The 13,875-nt window shown below is 50.1% G+C and overlaps 1 protein-coding gene across 2 annotated transcripts; it reads right to left on the bottom strand.

The window, feature by feature from the left end:
* Positions 1-999: 999 nt before the first annotated feature.
* DOLPP1 (dolichyldiphosphatase 1) lies at positions 1,000-13,407 on the bottom strand. 2 transcript variants are annotated; one of them, XM_032200035.1, is made up of 8 exons: positions 13,324-13,407; positions 7,404-7,504; positions 5,700-5,784; positions 5,356-5,455; positions 4,414-4,512; positions 2,970-3,098; positions 2,204-2,293; positions 1,000-1,728 (listed from the first exon to the last, which is right to left on the bottom strand). In XM_032200035.1, exons 1-8 carry the CDS (start codon positions 13,397-13,399, stop codon positions 1,692-1,694), a joined length of 717 nt encoding a protein of 238 aa, XP_032055926.1. In that variant the 5' UTR covers positions 13,400-13,407; the 3' UTR covers positions 1,000-1,691. The 2 variants fall into 2 exon arrangements, with proteins under 2 accessions (XP_032055926.1, XP_032055928.1); XM_032200037.1 differs by lacking the exon at positions 4,414-4,512.
* Between the last annotated feature and the right edge of the window lie 468 nt (positions 13,408-13,875).

The following is a 13,875-nucleotide window of genomic DNA, read 5'->3' as shown; positions in this document are numbered from 1 at the left end:
CCTCTGCTCACATGACTGCATCGAAGGCACACCGATGACCTTTGAGCCAGTTCAGAAGCTGTCCTTTATCTGTGAAAGTTCAAGTCAATTGTGCTTTGAATAAATATTTCTCTGTAGTTACACTTGAACTGCTGCATTATATACCAGAAATACAGAAAGTGTCCATGCACAGCCCTGAAGCACGTTGAGTATAGCCCTTGCCAGGTTAACTCATGGATCACTGAAGTTGGAGCACACACAGATGGCAGGCACACTCCCACAGAGACACAGCATCCAGAGAGCTGACTGGCCAAACGAGGAATCAAAATGGAAGAAGGATGGAAAGCAAAACTTGCTTGCAGGAGTTTGGCACTCGAGATTATGCCTGCAGAACCCCAAACAACCCCCTGTAACAACTGGTAGGGGTATCTGCTAAAGTAAGCTCACTACTGAGTTCACAACTGGACTCTAACAAGACTTCGGAAAATTCAAACAACTGAGCTAGTTATTAGGTGTTCACCTTATTATTTCTTTATGGTTGTCACTTTGTTCATTCTTAAAAAAAAAAAAAAAAATCCCTCCCTTAAGCTTTAACAAAAATAAAATAAAATAAAAATCCAGTGCTTAAGACAGAGACTAGCAACTGAATTTTGTAAGGCTTTGGGCTGACTTATTGGAGCATAGCATTGCTTAGAACCAATGGGCCTTCTAGCGCCATCGGTAGCACACCAAGTACAACAACAGAAGCTGTACAGATCCCAGCAACCCTGAGGTAATAAAAGAATAAAAGGAAGAGATGAAATAAACATGAGATACGTATGGTAATCTTGCCACCTAGAAGAGATTCTGAGAAAGACAGCCTTGCTAATTACACACCAGGAGCAGCAGTGGAAAAAAAATATATATATATCAGTGTATTTCGGTCTTCCTTCGTTGTTTTTTTTGTTTGTTTGTTTTTTTGTTTTTACACACACACTCCCCTTAATGGAATCCGTGCAGGCTTCCCCACAGAACCATCACTAGTGTTAAAAAAATCAAATCTTTTAGTGCTTTCTTTCTGTCTATACAAAGTGCAGTTGGAATTGAATTGGATCTCCCAAACTGGTGGCAGAAAGGAAAGAAAACCTTCCTCTCCCTTCTACCTACGTTACACCATCTTAGTTCCCCTCTCCCCTCTTGAGAAATTCTTCAAAACTAAAAGCCCTAATTAAGCATGATCAACTGGAGATTAGTTTTGTCATCTTCTTCCAAAAAGAAAAACCCAAACAAAAAGCAAAAACAAAACACACAAGGCCTCACCCACCCCAAAAACAATAGCTCCGTTTAAAAAAATAAATAGTGTGTATATTTCATGCTGAAGAAAAAAAAAAAATAAAAAGAAAAAAAGTCACAGAAACGATTCATTTTTGGTTTTCCCTCCCCCAAACATGACACCAGACATTGTCTCCCCCCTCCCCTGACGTAGACATGATGGTACATTCCAACCGGCAATGTGCATCTGTGTTGAAAATGAGTTTCTACTCCTGCACGGTCCCACATGCATCAGGGAGCATCCAGCTAGCTGCTAAAGCAGAGCAAAGGCTTTCAGGTTTTGGGTATGGTCCCTGCCTGTTCCTTTGGTCCATCTGTTAAAAGGCTCCTTGCTGCTCCCAGGTCTCTGCTCTTGTCTGTCTCCATCCAAATGCGCACGCTGGTCCCCAACACCTCCTGAGTCACTGGAGCTTCGTCCCCAGCTTGCGCTGTCTGTTTCTGCAACGCCAAAAGAGAGGGCAGGGTGAGGGAGCTGGCCCCAACTCTATATCAGTGAGCTGTGACAAACCAGGGGGTGAAAGATGGGATTAAAGTCAGGCTCTGCTTAGTTCCACACAAAAATAAAGCTGCCCCGCCGCACTCTGCAGGCAGATCAGTCCTTCCTGCCCTTTCCAGTCCCCGAACAGCCACCACATCTGGAGTGCCCACAAACTGACGTGTGGACATGAGGTTAGCAACACCTGCTGGCAAAGAACGCGGGCTGGGGAATTGAAATAGTGATTTTTTTAAACAAAACGCTAATCTCAAATCCTCCCAAACAGACTCACCTTCCAGACCTGGTACTTAACTCACAACCTGGTGTTTCTTTACTCCACACCACTCTATCCACAGCAGCTCTCTACACATTAGCAGACAGTAACGACACCTAACAAGTCACACCAGCTCCAGCGCTTCCTCCCCTCAGATCACTTACCTCGCCTCTGCTCTTGTGACTGTATATTCAAACCACAGGATGTTCGGAATGAGGCTGGTGTCTCGGATTAAAAAGAACTCTGAAATTGGCCTGAAAACAGACAAAGGGGTGGAAAAAGGTGAAATAATTAGGCTTTTTCTCTACTGTAATTTTGATCAGCATACAAGAAAAACAACACAGCCACACTACATAAATTCTTGTAAACATTTAACATTGCTTTCCTATTATCCTTCCATTTGTGAAGAAGGCTCCTTGTTCAATTTCAAAGAAAAAATAATGTTTTTTCACTCCTTACATAACATTTCTGGACTACATTAAGTCCAAATGGCTTTACAGGCTCACTTGGCTATTATTAAACTGATTAATGTCTGTTATGGTTCAAAAGTTACTCATAGCCAATACTGTGCCACACCCCACAAATTTACTAGGGCCTTAAAACACACATTTCTTAAACGTCCTCTCTCTCCTACCCATACCTGGTAAGGGTGTGTGCTTTTCGGACAGGCATGCACAAGAAAACATGGAGGAACAAGTTACAGAGCTCACAACAGTTAGTACACAAAGCTGGAACAGAACCCAGGAATTCCCATTTCTACCATCAGTAACATAGTTCACAGAAGTCTGAACAACTTTTATTTTTTGGTCAGGGAGCTGTGCTCCATCTGTGTTATCAGATTATTCCAAGGAGCTCATTTAATGAGCAAAACAGTGATCCAAGAAATGCAGACTCGCAGGCATAAAGCCTTCACTGAATAGCGAGACTTACCACGCAGCTATCCTTGGGAAGAGAGGAGTTAATATCTCCTGTGTGAAGGCAAACCAGGCTATGGCCATAATGCTTCCTGCCACACCTCCATATAAGACTTGGCTCCAGGTGTGGTAAAGCAAATAAACCCTGCAGCGGAAGAGAAAAGTCACCAAATAGACTTTAAAGCCAAAGGAGGCATGATTCAAGGGCTGATGTCTCACTGGACCCTCCAAAGTTCTGAAGAAGTTATCCTCCAGATGTTAGAAGTGGATGTTTGACTTAAGTTTTCATTATTAAAAATAAAAAGGGGGAAAAATTGGGAAACAGTCTTCCCTGCTACAGCAGTTTCAGCTTAGGACACTTCTAATTTGAGTTTAACTCAATAATCCTCCACGTTCCTCTTCGCGTATCTTTGGCTTAGCTAAAGAACTGCTGCCCTTGGTTCCCACAAGAGACTTCTCCAAAGCCAGCAGCAGGAAAAGTCCCCCCCAAACCATCAGAGCTGGAGCTTAAAAACTTTTAAGAACAGACAGCATCTTTGCCTTGATGTTGCAGCTCTGAAGCGTGACAACACAAAGGCTGCACCACTACAGAGCAGCTACTGTGACCGCAGCCAGCCAGAAAGCTGTGCTAACGAGTTTTAAGTTATCCCTGCACAAAAGCTACATGAGTCACATTCAAATTCCTTTTCACCCATTTATCATGGCCATTAAGATCATCTTAGCTGGCCTTCTCCCTTGCACAGGCCAATGAATTTCCTCAAATTGCTTTTTATTTGAACCAGACCAACCATCTTTTATGAAATTGTCCTGACAATTTTAAAAATACCCAGTAATAAGGAATCAGCTCTAGTACACAGTCAGCTGTGCCAACAGGTAATTACTTTTCTGGGGAAAACATGGCCTGATTTCTAGTCTGAACCTGTCTGGTTTCCAACCACTGGAGCTCATTATGTTGTCTACTAAAGGAAAAAAAAAAAAATCATCAAAACTTCATTCTCCTTATTCATCACGTTAACGTAACTGAATCCTGCAAGTCAGACAGCTAAACACGTCTGTATTATCTACTGCTCAAGCAAAACAAAGTCAGTTTGACCAACTGTAGCAATCCCCATGCTGCAGATGCTGGTGTGCCAAGGCATGGTGCGATGCTTTCATGATTAGTGCTGGAAAGAGGGCCAGGCAGCGAGGCTAGAGCAGGGCAATGGAGCCAACGGAGACGTGGAACAGGCTCAGCTGATCCCGGGTTTCATAAAGGCATCGGTGAAGCACCAGACATGGAGCACCTTTGTTTGGGCATTTAAAGGGGCTCATGGCAACGCAGCAACCTCCGCAAAGCTCTCGCTTGTGCAGCGCAGTCGTTGAGAATCAGATGGGAAAGGCGGGATAAAGAAGGGCAGGGCTGCTGGCTGTTAGAGGCCGCAGGACTGTATGAGAGCATAAGACAAACGATTGCTCCATACCTACTATATGAGACTAGCAAAGCCACTGTGACGAGGCAGATGGACAGCACATGTCGCCATAGTAAATCCAGAAACCTCGCATTGTTTGTTTGGTGCATTCTGAAAGAGATGGAGAGCCATTAGCACAGTGGCAGGAAGCTGAGCAGTCCTTGTACCTATTCTCGCTATCTCCAAACTCCTAGGAAAGCTCTACTCCGAGGGATCAAGGGCAGCTCGGGATCATCCCAGCATCAATCTGTCCTGCTGGCAGCGCTTAAAGAGAAGCCAGAAAGCCACGCTGCTTTCTCCAGCTATTATCAGCGATCGGTGTGATGGAAGGCAGAATGCTCGCAGCTACTGCAGCTGATGTGGAAGACACGTGCTGAGCATATGCAACAGGGAGCAGAGACAGAGCCCTCCATCACCCACAGAGCCAGGAGGAAGCGGGAGTTTTGTCTTCCTCCACGCCTGGAGCCACAAGACAGAGCCATGCCCCAGCGAGAACTGCAGGAAAGCACAGCACAGCAGAAAAAGACAGTACTCGGTACAGGAGATGGACTAAGAGGGCATGCAAGTGGGCGAGAGGTATTACCTAAAAGACTGCAGACAACCCCGCTGACGAAACCGAGTAGACACATGAGAAAGCAGCTCTTCTTTCCTCCTCCCTCCATGCCCCCCCGCCCCTTCCTTCACCCCGGTGGGTCGTCGTGGCTTATAAAAGCAAAATCGGGAGCGCTGTACCCAGAGAGGCAGCAGGAGGCCCACCCCGATCCTTCCCTTTGGGGGCAGTGGGAAGCACAGTCCTACAGACTGGGAGAGACCTGCTCCACCCGCCCTAGTTACAGCACCTTGGGCAGGGCCTCGGATTTAATTCTGCCACGTGCTGAAGTGGCAGCGAGGGAGCCATCTATTTGAGGCATTTCAACGTATTAACAGGCAAAAAACCTGACAGTGAACTTTTACCTTAAATAAAGGAACAGAAATGAATAGACTGAGAAAAACCACATGAACTGGGAGTGGCTGGACGGCATCCCATATTTTGTGGTCACTGTTGAATGGGCTTCTGGGAAGAGAAGAAGAAAGAGTATGGTCAAGGTCTACTCCGTACACAGCAGCTGGAACACTCCAAAGGTGAAGCCAAACCACTCCACCAGTCTGTGCGCACGAGGACACATCTCTGCCAGCCTTCTTACACCCAAACATCCAAAGCCAACACGAGGCAAAGGGGAAAACGCCCTCCAACACCCCACGATTCTCATTCCACTGGAAAGGAACCGACACCGTGGCACCCACGGGCCATACCATACCTTCACAAGGCCGTGGCTCCCGGATAACGTTTTTTATTAACCAGTTCACTCCCTCGTTGAACGCCAGCCCTCCCAAGAAAGAGATCTGTGAAGGCAAGACAACTGTGTCATCCTATTTAAAATACCCACCTGCTTACCAGGCAATCCCTCTGTTAAGAAAACCCCAAACCGTGCATTTCTAATATTCAGCTCCTTAGGTGATAACCAACAGCTTCACCATTCTCTAGCAGAGGAAGAAAAGCTTTTGTTTTTCAGCCTGCTTTGTGTATCTGGCACCACGTTGCATAGGCACAGCTTTTCAGCAGATGATTCGCAAAGACAGACAAAAATGACACTGTACAGCAATAACATTTCCAACAGCAAGTGCAGAAAGCAAAGTTTTGGGACAGGGCAGAGGTTTCTAGGGATTGTCACTCACTGCCGACCAACAGGGGGAGCACACACCCCGTTATTCGAGTAAATAGCTAGAAGAAAAACTTTTTAGGTCTTCTCTTTTCCCTCTACGGATGTTTTTTTCATCCTGAAGCTTCTGTAAATGAAGGCACGTTGTGAACTGACACAGCCCACTAGCATTTGTTTTCGCTGTCACCCCACCATCCATCCCCCTCCCCTACAGCAGTCCCGCTGCTGTGACCGAATTCCCAGCTGGTGCTGATCCTCTGGCTCCTTCACGCTCGGTCCCATTTCAGATGAAGCCATTTTCCACCCTGTGTCCTGAGGTGAGGCTGCTGCAAGCCAGCTGGCGCCTCACCCCAGCTCAGCGAGGACTTCTCCATGAAGTCCTTGGTATAAAGGACTGGGAACCAACCTCGATGCCACATCACCACCATCCCCAACAAGCCGGGTACTCAAAAACCCACGAGTCTGTGACGAGTTCCTCTAGCTTATTCACTTGGGCCGACAAAAAACCTTTGGGCTGCCTAGAATTAAAGCTGCCTCTCTAGCCAGCAGCAGTTCAGAACCTACAAGTCCCATTCCCAGGTCCCTTGGGCCATTGGTTCCCATGACACCACGGCCTCGTGTTGGAAACGTGCTGCCAAAAGCCTTTTGCTGGCCCCATTTTATCTGTTTACCGAGGGCAAATGTCACAAATTTGTACCTCCTGAAGGGAATTTAGCCGTGACACTGATTCCCAACTACCTGTCAGAGCAGACAAAGAGTTATGCATTAAGAGTCCCTCGTTGCTCCCTGGGACAGAAGCAAGAATCAGTTTTGTCCCTGCTGCTCAGTGCCCAGCTGGGAAGCAGCCCTCACAGACAGATCCACTCCCTTGGGAACTCAAAGGCTTTATTTTGGACCCCATTTTGTGCCTCAGCAAGGTTCAAAGAAAGCACATCCTGCTGAATTACAGACACTTTCCTGCACACACTGCCCAGCTCACAAAACCCACTCACGCTGGGGCCCTGCTGGATCTAAGGACAAGGTAGAAATATTATTTCCCACCCTGCAACAGCCACCTTCAGTTTCTCAGGCATCTCCCACTGATGTTTGTAGACAGCTACTGCCCAAAATACACCACGGAGTAACAGAATGTCAGCAAAGACTAAACCTGTTACAAGTGACAGGGTCTCCTGCTGCTGACAGGAGATCACCTTCCCTAAGCTGGCTCTTTAAAACAAAAAGAAGCGTGAACACAGGAGCGGCGAGCCATAAATGAAAAGATTTGTGTCCAAAGGAGAAGCTGGAAGGGAGAGGAGGACTCACCGTGTGAAGCTCTCTCTTGAATATGATGAGCGTTACAAAGCCGACGATAATGAATATCGGACCGAGGCTCAGATAAGCTAAAAGCTGACCCGAGAAATCACCTAGGGAAACAAACGAGAGAAACAAATCAGGTGGCTCCTTCCCTCCCCTTCATTCACGTTGCCTCTCCCTGCCCCGGCAATTCCCAGCAAACACTCCCCAACCAAATCCTTCCCAAAGGGGGTTCCTTTTCAGCTGGATCAGCCCCCTCATCTGTCTCACCGTGTGTCTGCACCACCACTGCCATTAGCAGCACGGGGAGGAAATAAACAGCTAAACATTGCAGGAGATGAAAGAGAGAGAAAAAAAGGAGACTGCTTTTTACCAGCAGCCCACTTGTACCATACAGCAGTGCCTTTGGGCCTCCACCCTGACTAGAAAATGTCCAGGGAGAACTGGGGAGCAGGGCCAGGACCTCCCAAGAGGACACGAGGCACCTCAAACCCACCTCTTTATCCTCCACTGTCACAGAGGCAGGAGGAGGTGAACATAAGTGAATAGCCAGACATTGCAGCCCAGCTCCTGGCACAGCAAACTTTAACCTCAGCCTCTGAGCACGGCAAGTGGAAAAAAAAATGGCATTGCACTGCTCCAAAGTTCAGGCTGCTGCTGCTGCTGTTGCCTCACAGCTGTGGTTGCATCAGGTACAGCGTGCAGATTCCTCTTCACTTCCAGGCTGCGTTAGATTTGGGAACCGGCAGCAGCACACGGCTCTTGCAGTAGTTTTAGTTCACAACCCTGGGGAAATTAGGAAGGATTGGAGGACAAAACCCCCCAGAACAGTAGGTTTTTGCCAGAGCATGGTTGCATTTTGGTTTTAAGTGTTGGAAGACCCCGGATTGGAAACTTTTCTTCCACCCTGTGACCAGTTTGCCCCGCGTCCAGCAGGCTCCACGCTGCTCCTCCACCCGCTGGGTGCTGCTGCCCCAGCTACGCAGAATCAAGCCCCTCACGGCTCTGCATGAATCCCAAACACTCCACAAAACCTGGCTTAAACGATGAGGAAATTCACGAGATCAAACGATCAAAAGCAGCCCGACAGCTTCGGGAGTATTTCCTGCAGTCTGAGTCCCCAAGGCATCGGCGAGAGGTTTCCTCAGCAAGGCACCAGCGTGGCTCAGGTCATTCCCGCTGCTGATCCACGGCAGGCAAAGATTTTGGTCCTTTATACCAAGCCCTGATTTTGGCAGGCAATAACCAACCCGACGACTGGCACAGATGGTGGAAGAACACATAACGAGACAGCCTTTAATTTAAATAGCACCGGCAGCACCCAGCTCCAGACCCTCCCTTACCTCACCACCTAGCACACCCCGTAAATCCCTCCCCAGCCTCCAGCAGCTCACATCCCTCGCTCCAACCCAGCCCAGGAGCGAGAATCGTCGCCCAGATGCCGCCTCCAGGCGCAGCACCGCGTCCTTTACTCGGGCAGCTGCCAGCTCTGCACACCGTAACGCCCCAAACATTTCAACTGTCCGCTTAAAACAGCGCAGAGGTGGCATTAATGGTATTTCAGATCGCTGTAGCCAGCAGCAACCAAACACAACCGCGTGCTGAAGCTGCTTTTTCTGGGTGAGGAGGCAAATAAACAGCCGCGCGTTAACTGGAGGCTCAGCTCTGCCCTGGGAACTCCATCACAAAGGCACTCACACCATAAATGTGCTCTGAGGTGGCTGCAAATCCCAGGGAAGGCAGAGCAAGCAGGAGGGCTGGCAGCCCTAAGTCCACTCAGACCCAGCAGCAGGTTCCCCTCTACCCTTCTATGAAGTTATTTATTTCTTCATTTTGCTTGGTCTTTAAAATAGGAAGCAATTCCTACAAGCAGGGAGAACGGAGCCCACCAAAAGCACCCGAACCTCTGGAAATTGCAAGAGAAAGATCTGTGTGACGGACAGTCCGGGTTATTTTTGTTTGTTTGTTTTACTTCTGCGTATTTCAAGTCCAGCCTTCCCCGGGCAGGGCATTATTTGGGGATGAAGACGCAAAGCAGAGAGCCCAACCGCCTCGTTTTAGGGATTCAAGAGATAAACGGATGAACCAGCACCCGCAGATCAGAGGCACGCTGTTGTTTCAGCCTCCATTCAGCTCCTACTTCTGCTCTAATTCAGCATTTCCCCCCAGCAACCTTTCAAGGGAAACGCGCAAGGTTTACCACACCAGCTCAACCTGTACACACCAGAAATATGAATCGGCAGCGCTACCCACATCCTGCCACAAGGTCTGGCTCTGCCACCGCCGCTTCCTACTGAAACATCTCTCTGCGGCGCTGGCGCTGCCCGTACTTTGTGTCGAGGTGCACACACAGGGACAGCCTCTTCGTTTCACGCCTGTTTACACCTGCAGATACTCCTGACAGGTCGGCGTTTCCTCTCCTCGCACGTGTTCCGATAGAACGAGTTTGGGAACAATAAAAATATCTTCAGGAAGCTTGAAATTCCAGCCCGCGGCGCGCAGACTTGAAGCTTCTGCTGGGAGATGAAACGCCCGACGCAGCTCTGAAGAAGCCAAACATCCCAGCTTCTTTCACCAGATATTGCTGGGGTGGGAAACGAGCCCCAGCTGGGCAGCCAGCACCTTCAGAAGTCACAGCGAGGACTGAGCATGAAATACACGCACAGAGCGAGCTCCTTTGCTCTGACACATCATTTCTCTCATCAGGAACGGTGCACACTTGCCTCTCCAGCTCTGCCTCATCTTAGAAATCCTCCGACACGTGAGGAAGAGACTCTGTCGCCCTGCAGAGAAGGGCTTTGCCTCTCCAGGTTCTCTCCTTGCAGAGTTTGTCCGAGGTGAGAAGGCTCAGGAGGTCGCAGAGCTTTAAGAATCCCAGCTGCACTGAGGAGTTGTGTTGGTTTTGTTTTTTTTCTCCAAATAATAATAAAAAACAAACAGAGCAGGAACTCGGTGTCTCTCCAGTGAAACTCACCCTACAGACAGGAAGTCCCTGAAGATGAGTTTTAAGCCTGCAGCACCAAGTCATGCCATGCAAAGTAATGAGTACGGGGAAAAAACAGCCCTAATCACACAGCCCTGGTGATGGGACTTAGTTTAACTATTAAAAATAAAAAATAAAAAGTCATCTCTGGCTTCATGTAAGCACAATACCTCCAGAGCAGCATCCAATGCTCCGTAGCAATGAGCCAAAAAGAACATTTTTAAGAGCAGAACCAAAGTTACCGTTACAGCACTACCACAAATTCATTCCGTGACTCTTGCCGCGCCACCTGAAAAAGGAGCAATAAACACAGGGAAGGCAAACAGAAAGGAGACGGAGACAGCAGGAATGGCAGCGCAGCCGCTCTGAAAATATCGAGTAACTCGGATTTTCGGCTGAAAAGGGAAAATGAGAATCCAGCAGTTCTGTAAGATCGCGAATGACACGGGGAAAGGGACAGCAAACGTTTGTCACCTCTCACTGACCATGAAATAGCGAGCGTTCAGTGGAATTACTGAGCAAGGGACTTAAAAGCAGAGAAGAAACACCATTAAATCACAAAGCTCAGCGCCAAGGGTAGAGATCCAAAGCGGAAATAGGTTCAAAGAGCAATTAGGCACATTTGGAGTATGGCTTTTACATACCCATAAAGGACATAACAATCCTGCTGCCATCACCAGCTCATTACTGGAAAATAGACAGAAGCAGCATTATCCCTGCCTACCTAGTGCCAGAGGCCCCACATGATGCCAAATCTCACAAAAAAGCACAGTTGCTGCTAAGAAAAGCACCAGGACCGACCGTTTCCCAAAGTGAGAGCATTTTTAGAGCCCCCCCCCCTTAAGCAGCACGGTTTAACGCCCTGTCAGGTAACGCTGCAGTGAGAGTTTCTTCTCTCTAGGTTTGATTTTTGACATTTTCCATCAATATTTCCCATTAGGCCCCAAAAACACCGCTCAGACCATTTGTGGGCAACCCCACCACAGCGTTTATCTGCTGCTTCTCAGCCGCTCTCGCTGAAAGCTGACATTGCAGAAAGCCCTGAAGACCGAGCATTAAGGACGGGTGCTTGGAGTGCCTGAAACACCACGGCTGACAAAGGAACACCAGACGGAGACAGGAAGGATGAGCACCCTCTTGCAGGCACCCGTCCCCTCCAAAATCGCAAGCAAAAGCCCGAGGAGAGGGCTTCGTCTGCCAGACAGGAATCAGCACTGACTGATTTTCAGCTGGTCGCAGGGAAAGCGCCTGTCGCTCGAGGCAGATGAAAGCAGGAATGACAACTCTTCTGCACTGCAAGACTTCAGAGAGGAGAGATTTTAAGAGCCAGGTGCCAGAGCGGGCCAGCAGCCTCAGGGACCAGCCAGGAGGCAGCGAGTTCGCCACCCAGCTGAATGCATCACGCCGAGACAGCTTAATAATTGATGTGGGTAAAAGCAGGATCCATTTCTCATTCCCTCCCTCTCTATTAGCACGGGGTTACATTAATTCCCCTGCACCGAGCACGCTGCCAACATCGTTATTTTATAAATGTATTATCTAGCAGCTTTATGGACCTGGCCAAAAGCCCCACACAGGCAGGACACAAACAGCTTTCTAAATAAAGTTAGAGTGCTCTCCCCAGACCCAGTGGAAAGTATCAGACCTACCAGCTTGCTGCAACTCATTTTTCTAGACGAAGGTAAAATTAAGACTCTTTTGTACCTCCAGCTGTTTTAATTTTTAGCTTTTTTTCTCCGTTTCACAGCCTTCCAGCATCAGGTATTTTATCCAAGCCAAACACGACGCTCCGTAACACAGAACCCCAACCTTGGTGGCGATTTACCCACCCTAGACGGTTACCTGCTGTGTTTGCCTGTATAAAAGCAGCGAATGCATAGAGAAAATAATCGATTTGTCCCATTCTTTAAGATTTGGCAGACAACCCTCGTGCAGTGAGGTCTGCAGCACCCTCACTTCCCAAACCAACCCAACAAACAGCACATAGGACACGCTGTGTATAACCCCAGGTTTAAATAAGGGCGTAAGAGGGATCTACCAGCATTACAGGAGAGATTTTATAAATATTCCGCCTTCTCTCCTAAACTTTCCTGCGAATAACCGTGAGGAGGGGCAGCAGAACCTACAGGGCGAAGGCAAACACAAGGCAGGCGAGGAAACACCAGTGTTTCACTGAACTGTGAGGCAAAAATGCCGCTGTTTCGAGGAAGCGTGAGGGAAAACCCTACAAACCAGCCGTGCTGGTGGCACAGGGACTGCATCTCCTGCTCCAAAGCCTTTTGGTGCCGCCGTGTCCCGGGGCTCCTGGCTGAGGCGTTACCTTTGGTCCCAGAGACCCCTGAGGCGCTTCTGAGGGCAGCTCCCACAGGACCCGAAGCCCACACACAGGGCTTATTAAGGCGGGTGAGGGAGCAGCGAGGCGCCTTAACCCCAGATTCGGGTTCCGCACCCCACAGGCCGTTTTTTCTCGGATTTTCCACCAAAATCGCCAAAAAGCAGCCCCCCCACACACACAGCAGCACCGCACGAGGCGCCTCGACTGCGGCTCCCCGATATCACCAGCACCGCCGAGACCGCTGTGGCGGTCGCTCCAGGGCGGGTAGAGCCTCGCCCTGTCACACCATATCGCCCTGTCGCCATGTCGCCGACAGGCAGCGCCCTGAGGCACTGCCCCCCCCCCCCCAAAGCCCCTCAGCCCCCGGGGCACGGCGCCACCTCGCAGTGCGCATGCGCGGCGCCCCGTCCTCCCCCCCCCCCCCCCCCATAATATGGCTCACTATCTGGCAGCGCCCCCCACCGCGCACGCGCGCCTCGCCGCCTGCGGCTCACAGCTCAATGGCTCACTATTTGGCAGCGAGCGGCCCGGCCCTCTCTGAGGTGCGGGGGGGGCCGCGGGGCGCCGCTGAGGGGAGCGGCGGGGCGGGGGGGGGCGGCGCGGGGCTTTACCTGCCGGGTACTCGACGTGGGTGAGGGAGAGCGGCCGCCACGGAGCGGGGAGCGAGCACTCGCCGACTGCGGCCATCTTACCCGGATACCGGGCCGGGGCCGCCGCAGCCAATCGCCGCCGACTTAAGGGGCGGCGCGACCAATGGGCGGGGGAGGCCAGAGCGGCGGGCCAATAGAATTGAGCGGCAGGTGAGGCGCCGGCCAAGCGGCGGGCAGCCAATTAAAAATCCAAGCCGGGGAGCGGAGGGGCCAATAGGGTGCTAGGAGAGGTGGCCAATGGGAGAGGGGCGCAGGTAGCAGGGAAGCCAATCGGGAGAAAGGCGGGCCTCGTCGCTTTTCCTCATTGGGCAGGGGAGCGATGCAGATTAGCCAATCAGCGGCTGCCGTTGCCGCCCGCTCTGAGCCAATGGGCTGCGGCGCTGGGGGGGATGGCGGGGGGCTGAGGAAGGGGCTCGAGGGGCGCCCAAGATGGCGGCCGCCGCCCTGCGAGGGGCTGAGGCGCTGAGGGGCCGCTGCCAGCGGGAAGCAGCCAACAAATAAGGGACAAATCAA

This window comes from Aythya fuligula, chromosome 19 (genome assembly GCF_009819795.1).
Source record: "Aythya fuligula isolate bAytFul2 chromosome 19, bAytFul2.pri, whole genome shotgun sequence".
NCBI classification, from domain to species: Eukaryota; Metazoa; Chordata; class Aves; order Anseriformes; family Anatidae; genus Aythya; species Aythya fuligula.
The sequence above is the reverse complement of the archived record's forward strand: the minus strand, read 5'-3'. Positions and strand labels throughout refer to the sequence as shown.